Below are 24,357 nucleotides of genomic sequence, written 5' to 3'. Positions count from 1 at the left end.
AACCCAAAATTTATCTGAAATTTGAATTTTGAAATTCATCCGAAATTTGAATCCAAAAATCTTATCCGGAAATTTTATCCGATTATGAATAGTCTTGTGCGTAGGAAAGAAATCTTATACGAAAATATTATTCAAATTAATTATTGAGGTAAAAAATCTGAATAAAACAAAAAATAATAGTAATCGCTTTAGCAAGCGTGGTGAAAGCACAAAATCTATTTGCAACCACTATTCATGTGAATAGTGGCTGCGCCTCGCTATAATTAAAAGCGAATGGGTGGAGTTGCTCTGAGTGCGTCATTGGTTTCAGCGAAACTTTTGACTGTCATAGTAGGGCCCACTTAAGTTTGCCAACGTGTACGCTCTCTATCTTCTTCCACAGCCGAAAATACCAACAGTTTTGCCGAACGATTTCACCGTTTTTGAGTGTGTTAACTCAGCAGAAATTTTTTATTAAAAAAAATAAAAGGAAAAAAAAGTTAGCTTGATTCATTAAAGGCTTCGCATTTCGTTGATGTCCGCAGTTCTTGCATCGGTATGTATCTGCAGTTTCTTCTTCATAGTTCACCAATTTGATAAATTTTTGGGTAAGTTCATCTTATGATCGTTTTCTTTCTTTTTTTGGGTGTTTAGTTGTAGCGAAGTGTGGTGCTTGGTCATTGATGTTAATAAAACAAGGAATAAATTCTGGGTTTGGTGCAATTTATATGTTGGCTTCGTCTCCTGTGTTGAGAAGGCAACAGTTTTTGATAAGGTCTCTTGGAGATTACAGCGATCAGAACACTAACACCCATCAGAAAAGAATGCAAGGAATAAAATTCACCAGTGGAGCCTCTTTGGAGGCTGATGCTGAGAACGTTCTGAGAGCAATCACTCCGACCCTTGACCCCAATAGACACAAGGGTCAGGCTGGTAAGTGCACACTATGCTACCAATGTCATTTCTTTTACTTCGTATACTTATTTGTCAGTGATGATTGTTGTGCTTGATACTGTATAATCTAGGCAATGACTGAAAACTAAGGAATGCTGCAGCATTTTGATGTTGATTCTAGGGAACTGACTTGCTTGCTTTCTGGTTTTTACTTGAATTGGTTTTGTTATTTGTTTTACCAATCATCTTCTAGTCAAATCAAGCTTATATTTACCCCTCAATGCTTCTCAGGAAAGATAGCTGTTATCGGCGGGTGTCGTGAGTACACTGGTGCTCCATATTTTGCAGCTATCTCAGCATTAAAAATTGTTAGTGTCCTGCTTTTTAATTTAAAACTGAAAATAAAAAAGTTGGCTGGATTCAATCAAGAATGTAGCTTATTCTAGACTGAAATGGGATAAACAAGTGATTTCTGTTTTTCGTTATGCTTGGCTTGCTAATATGGTGGAACAAAAATATATTCTTCCCCTTTCAGGGTGCAGATCTATCCCATGTTTTTTGTACGAAAGATGCAGCTTCAGTCATAAAAAGCTACAGTCCTGAGTTGATTGTACACCCAGTTTTGGAAGAATCATACGGTGTTAGGTGATTTATTTTTCATAACAATTTCATATGTCCAACCAGTATATGAGCTTTATTATTGAAAGAGCTGCTAATTTTTTGAATTGATTTTTTTGTTTTTTTGTTTTTTAGGGATGATGAAAAACGTGTCATCTCAGGAAAGATTCTTGCTGAAGTTGCTAAATGGATGGAAAGATTTGATTGTCTTGTCATTGGTCCAGGCCTTGGAAGGGACCCATTTCTTCTGGTTAGCTTTTTGTTTGTGCAGTTTCTTGAGGAGCTGTCTTAGGCTAGTTTAGTGTTTGATTATGACATGTACTAAACATCTTCAACACTTTAATTTTCTGTATGATGCACGACTGGTATTGTGGTTATAATTTCAACCAAATCCCATCCAAAATGTTTCTAAGATCGAATATCATAATGCAGGACTGTGTGAGCAAAATCATAAAGCTTGCAAGGCAGTCCAATGTCCCAATTGTCATAGATGGGGTATGCAATCACAAGTGTCTCTATCATCCTTATGGTGTATTTAATCATTCTTTTTCTTATCTGTAGTTTTCAGTACAAATTGTAGCTATGAATTTGTCTGCTGATGGCATAATCTTTTCCAGGATGGACTCTTTCTTGTTACAAATTCTCTTGATCTTGTAAGTGGATATCCCTTGGCTGTGCTGACCCCAAATGTAAATGAATACAAGCGCCTTGTACAGAAAGTTTTGAGTTGTGAAGTAAATGATGAAGAAGCTCATGAGCAACTACTATCTCTTGCAAAAAGGTAAACAGACTTTTTTGTATTGTGTTGGCGGGTGCTTAATCTTATGCTTACATCTCAGGATAAAATATTAAGAACTTATTTGGTTCAGAAGTTAGTAAGGATGTTTTACAAATACGTACTTGTCATAATCAGTATGTATCAAAATCATGTTGGCTTGCATTCACCGTATGTCTGTGTTTTAGCATCTGTACAGGCAGGAAAGGTTGATCTGGCATTCCTTCGTGGTCTTAAACCATCTGATTATTTATAAATCAAAATTGGAAGTAGATGAAGTTGTACAGAATAGTGTGTTAAATCAGCTTCTGAATAATTCCCTCATTTCCACTTCACACTAAGGCTTTTTTCTTTATAATGTATTTTGTCCCATGCTATAAAATATTTTCAGTTTTTTTTTTTTTCATTTGTCTTTGTATGTTTCCATCTAATGATTATCAAGTTTTATGGAACTTATTGAAGTGTGGACCCTTTCACTGTCAGGATTGGTGGTGTAACTATACTTAGGAAAGGAAAATCTGACTTCATAAGTGATGGTGAGACAGGTATATAACCATATATGCCAGTATGTTGTGTGTTGAGATGGTAAATAGTGAAGCTTTTGCTTAAATAATGTTAATATTCCATGAATTTATCTTTTTCGCATCTCAGTTGGGAAATGTAGATAAGCATATTGGAAACTGCTCGAATGGTTGCGACTTAGCCAGTCGGCTAGTGCATTTCGTGTAACACACTAGACCAACAGTTGAACCATTAACACCTTGATTAAAGTGACATGAAGTTGAGAACTTGGCGTACGCCTTATGTTTTGTGTCCATGAAGATGATTTTTGACTTGAAACTGGGCCATGAGAAGGGTTCCATTTGTCTTTCTTTTTTGTTTTTTGGTTTTTTGTTTCTAAAAGTTCTATAGCTCACATGATTTGTGGTTTTTTGATATACTGCCAACTAAATCCAAGACTTTTTATTTCCTTTCCTTTAGGTTTTGGAAACATCCCTTTTGCATTCCCAGATATGGAAACCTCGAATTATTGAAATCTGACATCAGATTATTTTTTCAGTCAAATCAGTGAGCATCTATGGTTCTCCTCGAAGATGTGGTGGGCAGGGTGATATACTTTCTGGAAGGCAAGTTTTCATTCTGACTTTTGAGATTTTTTTTCTGAAAAAAAAAAACCATTATGGCATACATTGACGAGTTTATATGTGCTCAATTTGCTATCTTCTCCTAACGTTTCCTGTTTATTTTTCCCAAAAGAATGCATAACCCCAATACCATAATATGCTTATGAGAATGAGAGAGAGATAAATTAGAGTATAACAAATTTCGCTACTAGTCCTGGTGACCATGTGAATTCCATAGTCACGAGGTGATGGACACTAGCTGATGCTTCTGCCTCTAAAACTCAGATTTTGAGAGATTACCGAATGTTATGTTCTGTTGTACTGATGGATAACTAACTTTAACATAGAAATTTGATGTGTTTGGTTACTCCAGTGTCGCTGTATTTCTATCTTGGGCCCGTCACGCTATCAGAGATGGGGACTCGAGTATCAGGTTTTACAGTCCTAGTATCTGTTCATATCTTTGATTCCTTACAGCCCTCATTTTTGACAATTGATTTTACCCAATTGTATTGTTACAGTTCCAAAAACCCCGCAACATTGGGTTGCATTGCTGGGTCGGCTTTAATGAGAAAGGCTGCATCCCTTGCTTTTGAGAATAAGAAAAGGTCAACCCTCACTACTGATATCATCGAGTACTTGGGAAGAAGGTAGTTCCCCCTAAAATAAAACGATTTTCATGTGTGGATTTAGAGTTATGTGTAAGACTTAACTTTCTCTATTGCAGTTTGGAGGATATTTGCCCAGTTTGTTGATGCCGTTGAATTTCAGATGATAGAGTTGGATCTACACATTCAGAGAGACATTAGTTCGGTTGCCGGAAGAACCACATTTTCTTCCTTTAAATTAAATCACACCTTTCCAGACTTTTTGTCTTGTATATAAAGAGAGTGCTGTTATTGCCTGTTCTTTTTTGGGAAATCTGGATGAAAATGCTATACAAAAAGGAGGGTTATGACATATAATAAGGATGAATGTTTCATGAGTCTATAAGATAAGCTGCAAAGGCAGTGATGTTTCTAAGCCAGAAACCTCTGTTATATTTTATTTCACTTCTTATTATGAACAGCCACATGACGCAAAAAAGTAGCATAAATCTACCCCGATAAATATCCTTGTTGTGTACATAGCTGAAAGGATACCATCAAAGGAAGACTTCTGGACTTGCCTGGAGAAGGAAAAACACAAAATTTATCTCAGTAGCAGAAGCGCACAAGTTTTTCAGAATCTTTTTCAAATGGCAAGAACCAGCACTTCGTAGCAGTAACAAATGGATATAAAACATTTTCCGGAAGCCTTCTACGCGGCTGCATTCTGGCTCCACCACAACCAACCCAAGACGCTATTATGCAACGTCACCTCCTTTGCCGGCCATGCCATTTTGCTGTTTGAAAGCCTTGGAAGAAGGTTTTTCCCGCTAGAATCGGATCAATCAGAAGAATGGGAACGACTTAGGAAGGAATTTTTTGACACACTAAGGGCTAAGTGGGCTGTAGCCCAGTGTGGTTTTTTAAGAAAAAAAAATATAAAACTTATATATTTAATTTATTTTCAATATTAGGTCAGTCAGTGCAGCTGTACAGATTACATTATTTCCATTTTCAATATTTAAGTAAATAGTTAAGTTTACAATGTAAATGAGAAAGTACCCCTCATTTGGATTCAAATAAAAATACTAGAAAATCAAATTCCCACCAAATCAAAATATGAAAAATCGGTTTTAGTGCAAAAGACGATTTAGGCTAAAAATGATGGCTCATTAAGTCAATATATACTTCATACTAAAATCCCATAAAATCAAGTTTTTTTATTTGATGTGTGAGGAATAAAAGACGCCAAAAATTATCTTGAGAAAATGATTATTTCGAAAACCCATTTTACATAATTAGTCAATATTTTTACATAAAATAACTTTTCATGTATGATATGAATGTATGAAGAAACCCAAGGTCAATCTAGGTAAAAAGTCTTAGATGTTCAATCCACTATATATAGTGTTAAACCATATTTGGTTTATGTTAAAACTTATTGAAAATTAGTCTATGGAGCTATGAACTAGCTTGGTTTATATGATTTTATTTTTATTTTTATTTCTAGAAAGACTATAGAAATTGTAAGTACCAAAAAAAATAATCATTAAATTTTAAGCTAATAACTTTAGCTAGCTCACCCGTTGAAAAATTCCTGGTTCTGCCCTTGTTTTTGGAGCCCTTGACTGAGTATAGTCGACGCATGGATTCCATTCAAGAGCCCTATGTGGTCAAGAAGTATTTGGAGGAGGTGAAAGCAAGGCGGCAGCATCATGAAGCCGGATGCATTGCTTCCAAATCATATCATAAGATATGTAAAAGATGAGGATGTTGGGGAAGCAGCTGAGATTCAGTGGAAGGCAATGATGGAGAACATGTACCTAAAGCAAAAACAGGGGGAGGAGAACAAATTTAAAAACTGCTTAGTGTGTAACATCAATTACATGGGCGAACCAAGAACAGAATTGGCGGCAAGTTTGGGAATTTTGGTGTCTGAATTGAGTGAAGAGCCAGCAAAAGAACTCCAACTTCGCTTGCGTGGTTGTAAAGCAAACTGAAGTACACAACACAAACACACGAGTGGGCGGTTTGCGTTGGTTTAATTTATTATGTCTAATAAAAATTTAAAAGTACATTATAATTAATTATAATAAAATATTCGTTCTCCCAGTGAGATTAGGAAACAGGAAACTATAAATACATATGTAGCGTGCGGCTTTTGTAAACACTAGCTACTGTGATTTAGGGTTTCCAAATTTTGCTATAATCCTTTCTCTTTCAGACAAGATGAAGTGCGTTTGCGATCAGGCTTTGAAGGAACAGCGATGCGAGCAAGAGCCTCCTGTTGACGACTTTGGTGGCCTCGCTTGCCCTCCGCTGGACGACCTTGAAGCTGTCTTCATCCTTGAAACCGTGACTTTCGATCCTTCCAAGTTGTTCGACGACGTCAAACTTGATGACCACGACATGGCAATTCAAAGGAAGCCGAAGAAACCACCATCCCACGGCAAAGGGGAGAATTTGGAGACCGTCCGCTTGATGCTAAGTGCACCACCTTATTCTTCTTTTCTACAAAACCCTAAGGAGACCACAAAATCTGATCCTCATCATCAACGGCAAGACTAGGATGATGAAGAGAAGTTGAAGCGAACAAAGCTATCAAAGTGAATTCTGGACATCTTGCCTATACCAAAGCTATCAAGAGTTCTAAAACAAGAGAAAGAAAATTCAAATTCTGGACATCAAGAATTTGCCTATGCCGCTAAAGCCGCAACGAGGTCGGGTTTTGAACAAGAACAAGTTTTTGAGTTCGAGAAAATGCCGGGCCTTGTGATTTTTTGGAGAGCGCGTGATCTTATTGTTTAGTTTATTCAATTCATTCATTCATTGTTTGTGATGAGTTTATGTAACACGAGTATTCATCAAAATTGTGATCAGATTTCTTTGTGATTATGCAATCTAAGTTGTTTTGATGCCCAAATGCATACACGACTAATCACCAAGCCTCAGTGAGCTTTGACATCTTGGTGTGGAGTAGGGGTGGGCATCTTGCGAAACCGTCTAACCGCAACCGATTTCATACCGCTTCATTTGGTTGATGCACTAATCGAGTATGGTATGATAGCGGTATCAAATGTCATACGAATAGTACTATATTGAAATATAAAATTTTTTTTTCATTCAATTTCTCAAATGCTTTTGTCATTTATGTTTGGATTGTGTTTGTATTTTTGTAACATAAGGCATAAGTTTAACTCTTTTGGTTTGTAAGCCATAATGCATGAGTTTTAACCATTTGGATTTGATGAATATGTTGATGGATAAATATTGATTTGGTTGATTTAGATATTGAATATGTTGATGGATATTGAATATGTTGATTAGGATTTGGATATTGAATATGTTAATGGATATTGAATATTGAAAATGTTGATGGATTTTGATCTTTGAATTTGCTTATTTTGGTGTTGAATATTTTGACATCTTACCGGTGTGGGGTGCTCAATCGCTTCTAGTGTGGAGTGTCGCTTCAGCCTCCGTGCAGTCCATTTGGTTCTCTTACAATTCCCTTTCCCATTATGCTACCTGGCTTGGCTACTATCATCTTTTTGGCAAGATTCTAGATGATGACCAATTAATGTGTATGATAGGGGTGGAACCCACACTTATACTATGTGGTCAATTGAGCCAAAACACATTACATAAATAATGAATGCATCTGAATTTATTTAAAATATTAGTATAAACGACACTTGTATGTCAATAATAAGTTATCAATGTCATCCTCTCATTGATTTTTAAAAGATACAAATATAATCCAACCTAAGTAATTATATTTTTAATCTTAACCATCGTTATAGTATAGTTGTTTAAAAGTTGTTTGAATGACACTTACATATTTCAATAAAACGACATGTTGTTCACTTTAGATTAATAAAACTCTAACCAAACACACATCTCTCTTAAATTTAAGTTAACATATTAGAACTAGAATAGAAATACACATCCAGAGTACATTAAAATTAAAGGATAAGACGTATTTTTTATGTCACGTCCACCTTAATTTATAATAAACTTATAAAAATAAAACATAAAACATAAAAACATATAACTGCTATGCTACTGCCATGGGACTCTTCCCTGTCAGTGGTGGTGTTGCTGCTGCGATGGCCTCTTCACTTGGGCTATATCACATGTCCATACCCTTCCATTTTAGCATCCCTGTTAACAAAAAATATATTTTTTATTTTTATTTTTATTTCTATTAACACAATTAAAATACATATATATATATATATATATATAAATCACTCACTCTTTTAACTTGATTTCTTCCTCCAATGAGAATAAATTGTTACTGACAAATGTGGTAGCTTGTTCAAGCTTTCAATGACCCTGATTTTTTGGGTGAGTACATGGGTAGTGGCATTTTGTGTTGCAGAGATTACAATCTTATACATGGCATATTGGTGATAAAAGACATGTTTGAAGACAGAAGAAACTACCCAATACAAATCAAATAAGAAGATTTTTGTTGTTTCTTAATCATAGCATAAATTGATTTTTATAGATGTAGATCATTTAAATGCAATGATGAAGGTGTATCATTGAGTTTTACCCTTTCAAAGTTACTTAACATGCACAACTTATGTTTGACCCAAAAAATCAAAAAGAAAGAAAAAAAACATGCACCCTATATGAATATGAGATAAATACACGCATCTCTCTCGATGGAAGCTATTGTTGTAGAGGATTACATAACATTTTACCTCCAACAAAATTAAAGAACGCAAAAAGCCTCAAACTATCATGTCTCACACATTTTGGATTGAATTGGATTGGTATTAATAATTAGTTATTATGAGTCAGCATAAGACGCAATATGTTGGACTCTTGTCTAATTTAATAAGTCAAGTAGCCAACACATTAGTCCAAATTCAAATTAAAAACAGAGCACCTGATGTGATCATAAAATTTTTTTTTTTAGTTGATCCCATCACTAATCACCATTAGTGCCTCTGGATATTAAGCTTCAAGTGGCAATTATTAGTTGCAGAAAATAATAATGCCCCATTTGGTTAATGGGAAAGGAGGGTTGTAATGGGAATTCAATTGTTTTCCCATGTTTGGAAAGTTCCAGGCATGGAAAATGGTTGCTTGACATATGGGAAAGTAGGGGGGAAAGTGAAACCCTCCTCTCAACTTTGGTTTTGTTTTCCCTCCTCATGAGAAAGTTTGGGAAAATGAGCCAACATTTAATGCACAATTTTCATGACTATTTTGTCCCCATAAACAATTTAGAATTACAATGTATCATTAAATGCATTCTTTTTTTATTTGATTTAATATGGGTATAATTGAAAAATAATACAAAATTTGTTTAAATTTGTTTTCTATTCCTACTCAAAACAAACATGGGAAAGGAAACAAAGTGAAATCTTCCCAATTACTTTCTCGACATTACCAAACGTAGGAAAGGAATCTTTCATTCCTCATTCCTTAGGAAATGACATGGAAATTAATTTCCCCTCAAATCCATTCCGTAAACCAAATGGGGCCTTAAAGTGACAAGAGAGATGCTCTGAGTGTTTTGGATTTGTCTGAATTCTAAATGAAACTGTATTTAAATGCGTATAGAAGAAAGAGATTTCAGTCCAGACCACCGTTATTATTCTGAATTTTAGAAGTTAAATTGTAGAAAAATAATAATAAATTGAAGAAAATGAAATGTGACAGCAGATGAAAGGCATGCCGTCAGGGTTTATGACGTGTGGTCTTATAAGATACGGACATGTGTTATTTATGTTTTTTAATTGTTTTTTTATCTTACAAAATTTACAAAAATCAGAAAAATATTGAGGATTTTCTTTCGTACATGTCACTCCGACTGCATGGCAGGAGAAATTCAGATGTGCAAGTATGTCTCACTTTCATCAGGGTTCTGAAAGTCTTTTCTCCTCTTACTCCTCCTCCGCTTCCACTGCTCGCAAGAAGATTCATGGCTTCCAACTCCAAGGGTGACAGTGACATGGCCAAGAACATCTCTTCCATCTCCCCTATTTCCTACGGTGATCCCTGCCATGATCTGTGTTTCCACGTGAAATCACCAGACAACGTCGTAGGACTGTGTCTCCCACCACCAGAGCCCAGTGATGAAGAGCGGGAGCAGCAGAACAAGGCCACCCTAACACTATCTGAAGCAACTGCTGCCGGTGGCCTGTTCCCACAATTCCCTAACCACCCTCAAGCTCATCTTCAATCTCAACTCTCTCGATAGTCCTGGCGAAAAATATTTTCCGGCAGCCTTCTACGCGGCCGCAATCTGGCTCCACCACAACCACCCCAAGACGCTATTATGCAACATCCCCTCTTTTGCCGGCTCCGGCTCCTTCTACCTCTTGATAGCTCGTTTGTGGGACCTTGTCGAGATTCTCTACGGCCTTCTTCTAGAACAAGGCCAAGACTCTGCGGCGCAGAGGCTCCACCGTGACGCGCACTACAAGTTGTTGCATGACCGGGTTATGGAGGTCTTGGCGGAGCAGTTGAAGTCTGATATTGAAAAATTGAAGCAGCACAGGCTGGGGATGGAAAATGGAATATGAAGATAATGATAAAGAAGATGGTACTACTCTGCTTCTCGTTAGCCAGGCTGCTGAATGTTGTACTCCCAGCAGCCCTGAACAAGTCCAGGCTACCCGCGCCGTTTTGTTGTTTGAAAGCCTTGAGAGAAGGCTTTTCCCGCCAGAATCAGATCAATCAGAAGAATGGGAACGGCTTAGGAAGGAGTTTTTGGAGCCCTTGACGGAGTATAGTCGTCAACGCATGCGTCTTTATCTCAATCAAATGCCCTGTGTGATCACGAAGTAGTTGGAGGAGGTGAAAGCAGGCGGCAGCATCATAAAGTCGGATGCATTGCTTCCAAATTATATCATAAGATATGTAAAAGATAAGGATGTTGGGGAAGCAGCTGAGATTCAGTGGAAGGCAATGATGGAGAACATATACCAGGGGGAGGAGAACAAATTTAAGAACTGCTTGGGCAGTGTGTAACATCACCTACACCATGAGCGCAACATCAATCACGGAATTGGCCGCAAGTTTGGGAATTTTGGTGTCTGAATTGAGTGAAGAGCCGGCATGGAAAGGAAAGGTGATCACTCTGGGTCCATTGCCTGATAAGCTGCCGCTGCTGCATTCGATACAAGGCAGTGATCTCATGTCCAGGTACGACTTTGTGATTAGGACATGCAGCAACAGCTACAGCCAGGGTGTTGATTTTGATCAGTTGTGTGATTTGATTCTGGAAGTGGCTGTGAATAATAACTTAAGGCGGAGCAGATGATCAAGAAGGTGTTTGTGTTCACCAACTCCGTAAGATTTGGTGGCTGCAGCACATCCTGGAAGACTCTGTATGAGGCAAAACGCAGCAAGTTTAAGGAGCAAGGTTACGGGGATGATACGATGCCACACATTTTTTTTTTTTGGAATATTTGGGACATAGCGGGGTTTATGCATCGTGTAGAAGAACCTCATCCAGGAGTGACCCTCTTGAGGGGAAACTCGAACACATTGATCAAGTCGTTCTTGGATAATGGTGGGGAAATTAGCCGGCATCAGATCATGGAAGCAGTCATTGCCAACAAAGAGTATCAAACTCTCTCTGTGGTCGACTGAACGTAAACTGAGATTGATTGAGATCAAGATCAAGATCATCCATTTTGGAGGAATAGGGCTTGATGATGTGATAGTTAGTTTTAGTAATCCTTCGATGTTATTTGCTTTATATTTTTGTCTGCCTGTCTTAGCCTAGCCTATGCTTAGCTACTAGAATTTGGATTCTGTTCAACAAAATGGTTATCTGGCAAGAGAGGCACTGTTTTTTTCAATAAAAAATAAAATTAGACCAACTGTAATTTGTACCCGTTTTGTGTCGGCTCATATTTTCACTCTTTGGAGGCTGATGCTGTGAACGATCTGAGAGCAATCACTCCAACCCTTGATTTGATCCCAATCGACGCAAGGTTCAGGCTGGAAAGCGCACACTATATGCTACCAATGTCATTTCTTTAACGTCGTGCACTTATTTGTCAATGATGATTGTTGTGCTTCATACTGTGTAATATAGACAATGACCGAAAACTAAGGAATACTACAGCATTTTGATGTTGATTCTAGGGAACTGACTTGCTTGCTTTCTGGTTTCAACTTGAATTTGTTGTCTTGTTTTACCAATCTTGTAGAAAAATCTAGAGCTTATATTTACCTCTCCATGCTTCTCAGGAAAGATAGCTGTTATCGGCAGGTGTCGTGAGTACACTGATGCTCCATAGATGGGGTATGCAATCACAACGGTCTCCATCATCCTTATGAGTGTATTTAATCGTTCTTTTTTCTCTTATGTGTAGTTTTCAGTACAAATTGTAGATATAAATTTGTCAGCTGATGGCATAATCATTTCGAGGATGGACACCCCAAATGTAAATGAAGACAAGCGCCTTGTACAGAAAGTTTCGAGTTGTGAAGTAAATATCAAAATCATGTTGGGCTGCTCAGAAGTATGCAAAACATGATTGATTTGCTGTGTTTGAAATATTGCCAACCACATTAGATTTTTCTTGCAGTAAAAATAGTGAGTATCTATAGTTCTCGAAGATGTGATGGGCAGGGTGATATACTTTCTGGAAGGCAAGTATTTTATTCTCTTTCGAGTTTTTGTTTTTACATTATGGCAAACGTTGTGCTGAATTTGCTATCTTCTCCTTACTTTTCCAGTTTATTTTTCTCGAAGAATGCATAACCCCAAGACCATAATATGCATATAATAAGAATGAGAGAGAGAGAGAGAGAGATCCATTAAAGTATTACAAATTTCACTACTACTCCTGGTGACCTTGTTGTGAATGCCATAGTCATGAGGTGATGCTTCTACCTCCAAAACTCAGATTTTGAGAGCTTACCTGATGTTATGTTCTCTTGTACTGATGACTTTAAAATAAAAATCTCATGTCTTTGGTTACTCCAGCGTTGCTGTATTTCTATCGTGGGCCCGTCAAGCTATCAGAAATGCCGACTCGAGAGTATCTGGTTTTACAGTCTTAGTATCTGTTCATATCTTTGAATCCTTACAGCCCCATGTTTGACAATTGATTTTACCCAATTTGTATTGTTACAGTTCCCAAAACCCCACAACGTTGGGGTGCATAGCTTGCTTTTGAGGATAAGAAAAGGTCAACCCTCACTACTGATATCATTGAGCGCATGGGAAGAAGGTAGTTACCCCTAAAATAGAACAATCTCTCGTGTGAATTTAGAGTTGAGTATAATATTTTACTTTCTCTATTACAGTCTAGAGGATTTTTGTCCGGTTCGTTGATGCCGTTGAATTTCAGATGATAGACTTGGATCTACTTACATCCAGAGAGACGTTAGTTCCACTCATGTTCGATCGTTCTGTTTATTTTGGAGATCGGGATGAAAATTTTATACAAAAAGGAGGGTGAATCCATATGCTGCAAAAGCAGTGATGTTACAAAACAAATTTCTACAGTAGCAGAAGCCCACAAGTTTTCAGAATCCTTTCAAATAGCAAGAACAAGCGGAAAGACTATAATGACTTAAAGTGAGGAGGTTATTTGAGGAGGTCAAATCTCACCATCAACAAATGCAAAGAAATCATGGGACTTAAATATTTTAAATGTTTTGATCGGATCGGTCTCCTCACTTTAACTCCTCATTGTAGAAGCTCCCAAGAACAAGCACTTGGTAATTGTAACAAATGGATATAAAGCAGAGTGTTTAACTTGTATTGTATCCAAGACAAGCACTTCTAATTGCAAGCCTTCAATTACAATCACAAATTTAAATTTTCTACAGTACAATAAGCCATACGTTTCACAGAATCTTTTCATGTAGTAATAACAAGTACTTTGTAACTGTAATGACAAGCAAAGTGTAATAACAACTGTATCCAAGATAAACACTTCAAATTGTAAGCCTTCAATTACAAACAATGATTTTTTACTCCATCAACACTTTCACTCAAGAATCTTTGTGCGGCTGCTGTTGCTGTGGCCATGTTGGCTGAGCAATGTAGGGATGTGTCTGTTGGCCATAAAGAGTTTGATCCATAACAGGCTTTCCCACTATCATCCCCGGAGCACCAACCTGTGGAGCATGCTGAGCAGGCATGTAATAGTAAGGCACACCATCAGTTGAACTTCCAACTGGAAGATTCCCACCTCTTGGGATTGACGCAAGTACCTCATCTTTCAAATCCTCTCTTGGGACGATATCAACCAGAAAATCAAATATATCAGTCCGCGTAATTGCTGCAGCAATGTCATTCTTTTGCAGTGTTCTTCTTTTGTTCTCCTCTGTGTGATTCCATGACCGCAGTGTCAACTCTAGAATGAACATCTCACAGGCCCTGGCAAATATGACTGGAGCTTCAGCTGAGATCATCCTCACATCCTCATCAGCCTTCATAATCTTTTTAATCCTGGCCAATGGCAAACTATGGTTCTTGAAATCCATAACCGCCTCAATTTCTTGATACTGTTCTGCCCAAAAACTTTGGAGTTGTTGCTGTAGTTGCTGCTGTTGTTGCTGGTGGATGTGCTGATAAGCTAGTTGGTGTTGTGCAAGCTGAGAAGAGGCTGGAGGACCTGCCGGCTGAGTAGGAGATTGCATCAATCCAACTGATCCAGTGGGAGAGAGCCCCATCATTTGGCCAGACTGATATGGGTTCACACCATATGATGCTTGAGCCGCACTAGCAGCCACTCCTATTGTTGTGGGATGCCCATGCCCTTGCTGATCCATACTGGTGTAGGTTGACAAGTAAGAAGTTCTCTACGCAGCTACACGCCCTTTCGGTGCAGAGGACAAAATAAACAATCAATATGAACACTACTGCTAAGAAATTGTAGAAAGTTTAAAATTCCAACAAATTTCTGAAACCCCAATAAAAAGTAGACTGCTCTGCTGAATTGACTCTAGGATTTGGGGTTCCAGATTCAAGCTTGTGAGCTGACAAAATGGAAGTGCTGGATGTCAAACTATTAATACAACCCTCCTCCTTTCAAAGGGTTTAGGACCAGCTGTGTCACTAAAAATAAGACTAGAAATGCTGAATATCTAATACGTAAAACCCATAAAACTTAAGCCCCATCAATTAATACTATACAGTCAAACTAAAGCTTCAAAAACAATCAATACATATAATCTCTTCCACCTGAAATCAAACATTAGAGACCCTTAACAAAATTTCCCCCACAAGGAGGTCTAGCATAATCATATTCCAGTACTCTTATATCTTATACCAGTCAATTTTGTTACAATTAGCAATCAATCTTATCGTAATTACCGATTTCCATAGGAAAATCCCATTATTCTAAACATTGCACAACCAAGACAGAGTGTTTCAAATTCAGTATTCTATCTTGAAAAGAAAATGCAGAAACTGTTATTTGGAAACAGATACATACACAACTCACCAATTAGACCAGTGCACTGCTCAACAACTTACCTCTATAAATTGGACAAGCATGAATTGCACTTGGCATGGACTATTAGCCTTTCACTGAAAAGGCCAGAGTCTGAAAACCGCATGCTACTGTTCATACCCAAAAGACTACGCAATACACCGACACCCCCAAAGAAAAAACAAACAAAACCAAACAAAGGTTAGACCTTTATGATAACCTTGCATAATTTCCCTCCAGTAAAAAGACAAGAGTCAACTCAAAAGTCTCACATGGTCACACCTCTGCTCATCAACTCACCGAGTCAAATTGCATAGCAACACAAACCCCAGAAACCAATTCATTCCGATTTACTTCACACAAAAACACACGACTTGTGTACTATACGTACATATACCGTACCTACCAACGTATAAACAGAGTTAATTCACCATCTATACTTAAAATCAAATCCTAGGGTTCCTGAAACCCTAAAAAAAGAATTCAAGAACAGCTTTCTAAGGCTAACTTTCACTACTTACAAAGAAAATTCCCAACAACACAGTACACATAAAAATAAAAAATAAAAATCCTAAAGAAAATATAAAACCCATCAAAAAAGCTGGTACCTTTGACTCAGTGCTTTCTTCCCAATTCTGGGTTTTATCCAACCAGCAAAACCCTAAAAGAAAACAAAATAGTTTAATGAAAATCATATACAATTTGAAACTGAAGCTTAAGGGGAAAAAGAGAGAGAAAATCATACTAGAAGAAGAATTATTTCACAGAATATTTGGAAAATTGAATATAAGAACCCGAACCTTAAGAATGCTTTTAGGGTTCTTCTGGAAATCAATCAAATATAACAGTAAAGGAGATTGAAGTGGGGGATCGAAGTGGAGAGAGTGGGAAGATTTTATGTGTGCATTCCACTATAAAAAAGCGCCAGTTTTGGTTCGTCGTCCCAACTATAACTTTCCGTTTGACTTTTTCCATTGTGACGATTTTACCCTCCGAATTAATTCATTATTTAAATAAAAATAAAAATAAAATATCTTCTTCCACCAATCAACTTCAACTGCCTAATTTATTTATCCAATCCAATGTCTTAAATTCAAGATATTTTTGTTCAAGAGAGAATTTAAATAATGAAAAAAACAAAGGGCATTTAAGTACCAAGGGTGAATCTTGAGTCAGTCCTTTGGGTGGGCTGGAGTGCCCTGACCCATACAATTGAAATATCTAGCTTTTTATACCTACTTACAAATTATGGGCTATGGGCTGTGGGCCATGGACAGGGGTCAATCGGTTGACCTATCATTTTCTAATGATGTGCATAAATGCTTGAACTAAATACAAAGACATCCATACAAAGTGAATATTAAACTTAGGTTAAGTATATCATAATGAAGTTTATTTTATTTTCATAGTTGGGATTGAGGAGATTTAGATTCCTGAAGTTAGTATGACATATCTAATGAAACATCATGACAAAGCTAAATACAAAGGAAAAACATCTATACAAATTGAATATTAAACTTCATTATCGACTCAAAGCATCTTCAATGGAGATGTTAAATCCAATGTTACATTTTTAGCATGTAGAAAAATAGCTGAAATTAACTCCAACTGAGATGTTAAATTGTCATATAAGTTATCAAATTCAAATTTAATTTTTGATATTTGACATCTCCCTTGGAAATGCTATTACAATATTAAAATGAGAAGTGTTTTTTAGTGTTAATATGAATACATCTAATGGAAAATCAAGATAAGATTAGTCTAAATAAGAATATTAGGGGCAGTCCAACAATAATTTTAGAGGCATATGCTAGGGATGGCAATTTTTCCCAGGAGTAAGGTTCTTTGGGGATTTCAACATTAATGGGTCGGGTATGAATGATAAAAAAATGACTATGGAAATGGGTTTGGGGAATTTTTTGGGTATGGTGTTCGGGTAGGGACAGAGATGATATTCTAATTGTTGAGGCCCAAAAAGTCACAAGAAGCCCAAAAACATTTAAAGCCTAATATAACATATAATGTTGGTCATGTGTTAATCCAAGTTGTATTTTGGGAATAAATTCATTAAATAAATATAGAAATAGTATACATGGCATGTCAAGCCAATAAAACATTTTTCATATGTTAATCACCTACCAAGCTCACATGAACTCAAGTCATGTGGTTTACGGGGACTTGCACAAGGGATTGTGGTGTGGAAGGTTATGGAGGTCCACAAGGCCCACGGAAGCTCTTGGATAATAGAGACTTTTGGCTAGCTACTTGAGAGCACCAAAGTCCAAGCTCATTACTTGGAGTTCTCCAATGTGAGTGAGCAAATGAGATATTCTTCAAGCACTCCCTATTATCCACTGGAAACAAGCCAATTCTGACACTTTCTTTTACCTATAGGAAATAATCATTTTCCAATGTCTAGCTTTACCTGTTGGAAATTAGAATGTCTCAATGCTCCTTTTTACCCGTTGGAAATAAACTAGCTTCAACACTTTCTTTTACCTATTGGAAACCAAAAAGAGCCTTCACCTTCTATAAATTGGGAGGCATTGCCCAGGCAAAACCAACCCCCTTGGTTGCTACAAGCCTCTCAACAACCATGAGAACTCACATTTTCTTCAGCTACTGCAAGCATTCCAGCAACCATCACAGTAATTCTTGAGCCATCAACCTCCATCTTTTGGTTGCTCAAGCACCCCAACAACCATCAAACCACCTTCTTTCCTCTCTTCTGTGCTGCAAGCATTTAGCAGCCATCCCAGCCATTCCTAAGCAATCACAACTATTTCTTCTACTTTCTCATCCTTGAAATCCTCCATCTTCCCAATAAAGCCTCACCAAGCATAACTCCAAGATTTTCTTTCCTCCTCATACCCTTCCAAGCTATAAACATCATATCTTTCAAGCCTCAAGCTTTTCCTCCCATCATCCTTCTCTTGAAACTCTTAAATCACCATAGCCATAGCCAGAAATAACAAGTTCTCAACACCTAAACTCAAGCCTATCCATACCAAGCCAAGTACATGCATTTTCGCTCCCACACTCCAAGCTCTTATGCCAAATTCGGGCAATCTCGATTCCACATCATTAAGTCACCTTCAACCGTGCAAAAGCATGACCAAACATTCATCAACCTGTTGAAAATCTACTCAAGTTACCCATCCTTTTATATATATATATATATATATATATATATCTCACACACAAAAGGCTCCATCCAAAATCTGAAACACCCATCCTCTCAAGCTAAGTTGAAACCATAGTCATTATCTTTTTAGTAAGAAAACGTTGATATCGCAAGCTCTTCGTCTAGCTGCCGAAAACACCCAAAATATCAATCCTTAATCCTTTCTTTATGCTCATTTTCTCTTAACTCCCACGCCACAAGCCTCTCATACCAAGCCTAATAGCATCTTGATTCACCAAAGCAAACTCTCATGCCAAGCATGTGCAACATCAATGCACCATCTCCAACTCTTCGTCTAGCTACCGGAAACATTAGCACAAAACACGTAGCCCCTGGAAAAAGAACAAAGTACTCCATTGGGACTTGCTTCTCCCTCGGGATGCTTTGGGCATAGTTCTCCCTAACTCATAAAAAGGAGCAACAAATGCTTGATTCACTACTCTATGGCAGTCCAAGAATCAACAAGCCCGGACAAGCCTTCCAACAGAAAAAGACCCCAACACTAATCTTTGACTGAACTCTCCTCGTTTACAATATATATAATTTATTTTTCATATAAATATATTATTAAAATGTGTGATGATAATGCTTGCTTCCTCCATAATGATAATCATGTCTTTGACATGTTATGTTGTTTAATAGTCTGGATTTTTAGTTAATAAAATTGAGTTGGTACATATGTTGTGCTCATAGTGCTTTTTCCTCGTTCAACAAAGTAATTTTTTATTCTTAAGGGTGCGGGTCGGGGAATCCGTTCCCAACGAATGTGAGGATGGAGAATCCCCAAATTGAATATTGTGGGTATGAAGGCAGGAGTGGGGGAAAAATGCTTAATATATATGGGAATGACATATACACCCCTGATTCGACCAATTGTCATCCTTAGCATATGCACCAACACATATATCAAGTTTTTAAAACCCAGTTGATGTGGTAGAATTATATTTATGTATGTTTGAGTCAAGTGTGAACTTATTTTATTTATAACCAATATGCAATTGCAATGTTATGCATCACATTAGTTTATGTTAAATATTATATATATATATATATATATATGTGATAGTCTAAACTATAAAATAGAGAAGATTTCTCACACATACACACATCACTAAGGTGCCACAGATGTTCAAGTTTGAGACAACTGATCTACAAATCAAGATCATTTCTTACTGGACTAGACCTTGCAATTGATATTAAACAGCTGAGACAATAGTGGGTGTCAACTATATTACTCAAAAGGAAGATAGAATGATAAATAGTAGAAGGGTTAGATAGGTATGGGGGCCAGCCTTCATAGCCTATGAGACGGGCCAAAACTAGGCCCGAGCCCAGTTCCATTTGGAAATCTGGCCCGATCCAGCCTACTAGCCGGTCTGCATCAGATTATGGACCACTGTGGCTGTCCCAACCTAGGTAATAATACATGTTATGTTGCTTTCTGATGGTCTTTGTTGACCACTTTTTTATTTTCCCCGTCATTTCCATAACTACCATTACAAATGTAACTATCCAATTCACTCAAACTTAAAGGTTTCCCCGTCATTTCCATAACTACCATTACAAATGTAACTATCCAATTCACTCAAACTTAAAGGTGTTTCCAGCCAAGCCAGTACCACAAAATGCGAATTTTCTTTGAGTGAGTTACAAGACGAAGTTACCAAAAACCCTAAACCTAATGCCATTTCAGTTTATAGCAAATTTAGTAACTGATTGTCAGCAATTGGTCCAGTAGTATTGGGTACTGAAAATGTGGAGCTGGTATTTGTGAGGAATTTTTTAGTGTTGCGATCATCCTGTTAACTAATCTACATGTTAAAACATGAGTAGATGGCAATATGTTATGAACCTAGATATAGGTATAGTATTGATAAATAAAACCTTGAATGGATTAATGCACCACATAACCTTTCGAGTGTCACACCGAAAAATAACTCGTACGTTACGTAATTGCATTATGAGTCAACGAAAAAGCATTGAAACCTTAATTAATACAACTTCATTAAAAGATAAAAAGCATAGCTGTACAACAGTAGAAGCTAGAATACAGCGAGCAACTACAACAAGAAGAGAAAACAAAGCCCTCATACAAAACATCAAACACTTATCAACAACAGTCAACATTTCCCAGGTATTTACATGGCCCCTCCCTCCCGGATGCATGCCTTACATTCAACACCATATAAAAGCCTCTCCCCCAACCGCCCTCCCTGAAATGGATATAGATTTTGAAGACTGCACTCTATCAGGAAAATCTCTACTTTGTGGCTGCAAATACTGCTGGCCCTTCCACCTGAAATTTCAACCCATCAAGTTGACAAAAATAACAAATTTGTGGTTGATATGAACGTCACTAGAAGTTGGTGTAATTTGTCACCATCTGATGATATGCTATTATTGGTTCCTTGACAACTATTTTTGTTGCCATATAGGATATAGCACCTCTAGTTCTTTGAGATCTTGTAAATGATTCCCACAAAAAAAATAGTGACTTCATATTACCTTAAATGTTGCACCCCAGAACTCTTCTTCAGTAGCAGGTATAGCAGTGATCTTGTTTTTAGGATTCTCATAGCTTCTCAGGCCTCCAACCGCTGTGGAGTAGAAGCATCCTGCACAAATCAATAGCACCATTGTTAACAAAGAACAGAGATTTTAATTTTAATTTTTTCTTATTATTTGGTGGATCCAAAAGTCAAAGAATTCAGGTGTGCCAATTGGGTTCCTGAAAATTCTATCAATGAATCCATCGGCTGTGATTTCTCACCTTGAGGGAATGAGGCAAGTGACTTGCCACAAGCACCCTTAAGCAACTCTGCATCATCAGCAAAGGCCACATAGCCATCAGCAGTGATTCCCCAAGACAGAGGCACCTTGCCGTATTGGTCCTGTCAAAATTTCACAAAATCCAAATTGATTGTTGTTAAGAGGTCAATCAAAGCAGCAATTAGCTTTACCAAATCAGATTAATAAGATTCTTTGCTTGGATGAGGTGGAAGGACTTACAGAAGCGACGAACAAGGTGGAGGTGGACTTGTCAAATACTATGAAGGCAAAATTTCCACTGAGGTGGCCAACCACATGGTTAGGTGGGTAAGGGGCCCGGTCTCGCAGTGCCTTGTAGGCCTCAATCACCAAAAGCACTTCATTTGCAGACTTGGCTAGTCCATATTGCTGCCTCAAGCTTCCCAAGTTGTCAAGGGCTCCCTCAAACAAGCAGAATATCTCATCCTTCACTGCAAATGACCTGCAATTTTTCCCATTCTCAACACTCAGATATTGCGAACCAGAACAGTGGTCTTGGATATTTACTACTAGAAGCTAAAATCTTAACATGGGTGCATTGTTCATAAAGAATATTCCAATTTTTACATGATCAATATCAGGAGAGGGATTTCAACACATGAAATCGAATGAGGACTAATTACCCTTGACCAGTTAAGCCCCTTGAAAAACAGACTATTCTATTCCAATTCTACATCATCAAACAACTAGGCTATGGTCCCAACTCTCCTCACCTATGGATATGGACTGTTACTATGGTGCAATTACTTTGGTGATGGAAGACTTCATAAACATATTACTATGGGAAGTTTCCTTTCAATGACGCATGCCACACATTAAAATTTTCAATTAATGCATGTTTTAATATTTAATATATATCTACCGACAAGTCTAGTTAAGTGAAAAATGACCTTAACTTGTAAATCAAAGATCTTAGGTTCTGATCCCCTCGGCACACAAGTGTTTCTTCATGACATCATAGTTGTGATGTGTGTGAGAAAAATCTCTTTATCCTGTAATTTAGACTATCGTTTGTACTAATATAAAATATCTATAATTAAAAAAATAGAGCGTGCCCCTTGGACACCTCGTTGACACATCCCTGCAAGCATCTCTCCATTGTTCATTGTATCAAATCCTAAACCAAGAAGCCATCGGGGTCCCAACCCACACCCCACCTACGTCATGCCCATCGTCAACTGACCCCACCTCCTTCAACTACAATTCTTGGATGGAGACTTTTAAACTGATTGGGGATAAAGTAAATATTTTGAAACACTATTCCAAATATAAAATACAATTAAGAAAAAGGAAATCATTTTTAAAAAGAGGCCACAAATCCATAATTTTGGTAAAGTTTGTGTGATCAAATATTCGAGATACTGCCACGTGGCGGCCCATTCGAAACAATATAGTCAAGAGAATCTTGATTCTAGATAGCGTCGCGTGGCGGTCATGTGAGACCACCTCCTCCCCCTATCAGTAACCGCCAAGGCGCCAACGTTGGTTTTCTTCCTAATCCCGATGGTCCGATTTCAGATGATCATCAGATCCAGGATCGATCATGATTTGACGATCATCATGATTATCAAATCTAATCATGATCGATCATACTTTCATCAAGCACCAAAAAAATAATAAATTTTAAATTTTAAAAATATCGCGAAAAGTAAAGAAGAAATAAATTTTAATCTCCAACGCCAATCACGCACTTCCTTTTATGAACACTTTATTTTTCACCCTTACGCGCTAGTTGCTCGGTTTGATTAATAACGAATTGGAAGGTATCGAGTGGTGGTGTATGATGAGTCATCACAACAGTTAAAACGACATCGCAGCGCGTTTTGTCTTACCTCGGCTGTAACGGTGACTCGTTGCTGTGGCTGTAGGCCAGCTGAGCATGGTCGCCGACCTGTACGGACACGGCGCTCCCATTGTTCTGGACGAAGCGGTTGACCAGCGCCGCCGCCGTTATCTTCGGCGACGGAGTGCGGCTGCCTGCGGCCACCAGCTCGTCCGGCGGCGATACGATCGCGCTGCTGAAAACTCCCAACATGATTGATCGCTAGCTCGAAAATGAAGAAGAAAAAACAAAATCTGACGAAAATATCACCGAAAAAGGAAATCTGACGAAAGTCTACTCACTCTCTCTCTTTGAATTTTCTGCTATGGAGTTGAGAACTCGGACATGGGATCGTTTGCAACGGAGAGTGGGGGTTTTTTTATAGGGAGGGAGCGTGGGTATTATCGTCATTTTCCGACGGAAGCTTGTGACTTGCGAGTTTTTCTGTTGTATTTTTTATGGAATTTTCATTTTCTGTTGTCTTTTTTTTCTTCTTTTAAAACTGAATAATCCAATCACATGTGGTCTGTGGGACCCGCTGGTGGCGATGATTCCCGAGCCTGTGGGGCTCCTAGGCTGATTGAATCAGTGAGGAAGGATCTGATCAGGCACGGAAGTGTCTAGATGTTCCTTAGTTTGGATTGCTAATGTTACCGTGGCACGTCGGCAAGTGATTAGATTCCGCGTCGGTGATATGTCGGATTGCTGGTCGCTGAATTTTCCTGTTTCAGTTTTCATGATTTGTGGCGAAATTACTGGAATTGTACGCTTTGGAAATAAATAGGGGATGATTTGTTTTCGGTTTTTTTTTTAAATCTCTTCGTACATTTAAGGTCCATTTGATAACTATTTTTATTTTATTTTTAATTTTTAATTTTTTATATTAAAATATAGAGATAAATATGAGAGAATAAATATGAGAATGAGAATAGAAGTGATGATGAGATTAAGTTAGGAAGGATGAGAGAGAAGAGTAACAAAAGTGAAAATAAAAATTTGAAATAAAGTGAAAACAATTTCAAATATTTTTTAATTTTTTAATTTTTGGGTAATAATTGTTAGAACTTAGAAATATTGGATAGAAAATCCATTTAACGATATTTTCGTTTGTGTGGCATTTGTTTGTTTGTTTGTTTTTTT

General features: G+C 37.6%; 2 protein-coding genes and 2 pseudogenes across 6 annotated transcripts; 2 read left to right on the top strand and 2 right to left on the bottom strand.

Annotated features, from left to right (window-relative positions):
• Nucleotides 1-338: 338 nt before the first annotated feature.
• Nucleotides 339-4,421, top strand: LOC103322821 (pfkB-like carbohydrate kinase family protein). Of its 3 annotated transcripts, none has more exons than XM_089045479.1 (12): nucleotides 339-535; nucleotides 640-912; nucleotides 1,165-1,241; nucleotides 1,409-1,518; nucleotides 1,627-1,741; nucleotides 1,924-1,986; nucleotides 2,109-2,272; nucleotides 2,750-2,811; nucleotides 3,327-3,393; nucleotides 3,764-3,823; nucleotides 3,912-4,040; nucleotides 4,118-4,421. In XM_089045479.1, exons 2-12 carry the CDS (start codon nucleotides 663-665, stop codon nucleotides 4,143-4,145), a joined length of 1,125 nt encoding a protein of 374 aa, XP_088901605.1. In that variant the 5' UTR covers nucleotides 339-535; nucleotides 640-662; the 3' UTR covers nucleotides 4,146-4,421. The 3 variants fall into 3 exon arrangements, with proteins under 3 accessions (XP_088901605.1, XP_008222983.1, XP_088901606.1); XM_008224761.2 differs by having other exon boundaries at nucleotides 382-535; nucleotides 634-912; XM_089045480.1 differs by having other exon boundaries at nucleotides 436-587; nucleotides 773-912.
• Nucleotides 4,422-9,308: 4,887 nt separating this feature from the next.
• On the top strand, nucleotides 9,309-12,665 carry LOC103322831 (uncharacterized; annotated as a pseudogene).
• A 1,035-nt stretch (nucleotides 12,666-13,700) lies between these two features.
• Nucleotides 13,701-16,355, bottom strand: LOC103322822 (nuclear transcription factor Y subunit C-3 pseudogene; annotated as a pseudogene). 2 transcript variants are annotated; one of them, XR_016123902.1, is made up of 4 exons: nucleotides 16,204-16,355; nucleotides 16,012-16,064; nucleotides 15,448-15,552; nucleotides 13,701-14,788 (listed from the first exon to the last, which is right to left on the bottom strand). The product of XR_016123902.1 is annotated as a nuclear transcription factor Y subunit C-3 pseudogene, transcript variant X2 (transcript). The 2 variants fall into 2 exon arrangements; XR_016123901.1 differs by lacking the exon at nucleotides 15,448-15,552.
• Nucleotides 16,356-20,566: 4,211 nt separating this feature from the next.
• AILP1 (aluminum induced protein with YGL and LRDR motifs) lies at nucleotides 20,567-23,569 on the bottom strand. The gene is made up of 5 exons (XM_089045822.1): nucleotides 23,228-23,569; nucleotides 21,597-21,837; nucleotides 21,358-21,478; nucleotides 21,093-21,202; nucleotides 20,567-20,883 (listed from the first exon to the last, which is right to left on the bottom strand). The coding sequence occupies exons 1-5, from the start codon at nucleotides 23,428-23,430 to the stop codon at nucleotides 20,848-20,850; spliced, it is 711 nt and encodes a 236-aa protein (XP_088901948.1). The 5' UTR covers nucleotides 23,431-23,569; the 3' UTR covers nucleotides 20,567-20,847.
• Nucleotides 23,570-24,357: the final 788 nt, after the last annotated feature.

This window comes from Prunus mume, linkage group LG2 (genome assembly GCF_029339155.1).
Source record: "Prunus mume cultivar Tortuosa linkage group LG2, ASM2933915v1, whole genome shotgun sequence".
Lineage (NCBI taxonomy): Eukaryota > Viridiplantae > Streptophyta > Magnoliopsida > Rosales > Rosaceae > Prunus > Prunus mume.
This window is presented reverse-complemented; position numbering and strand designations above follow the sequence as displayed.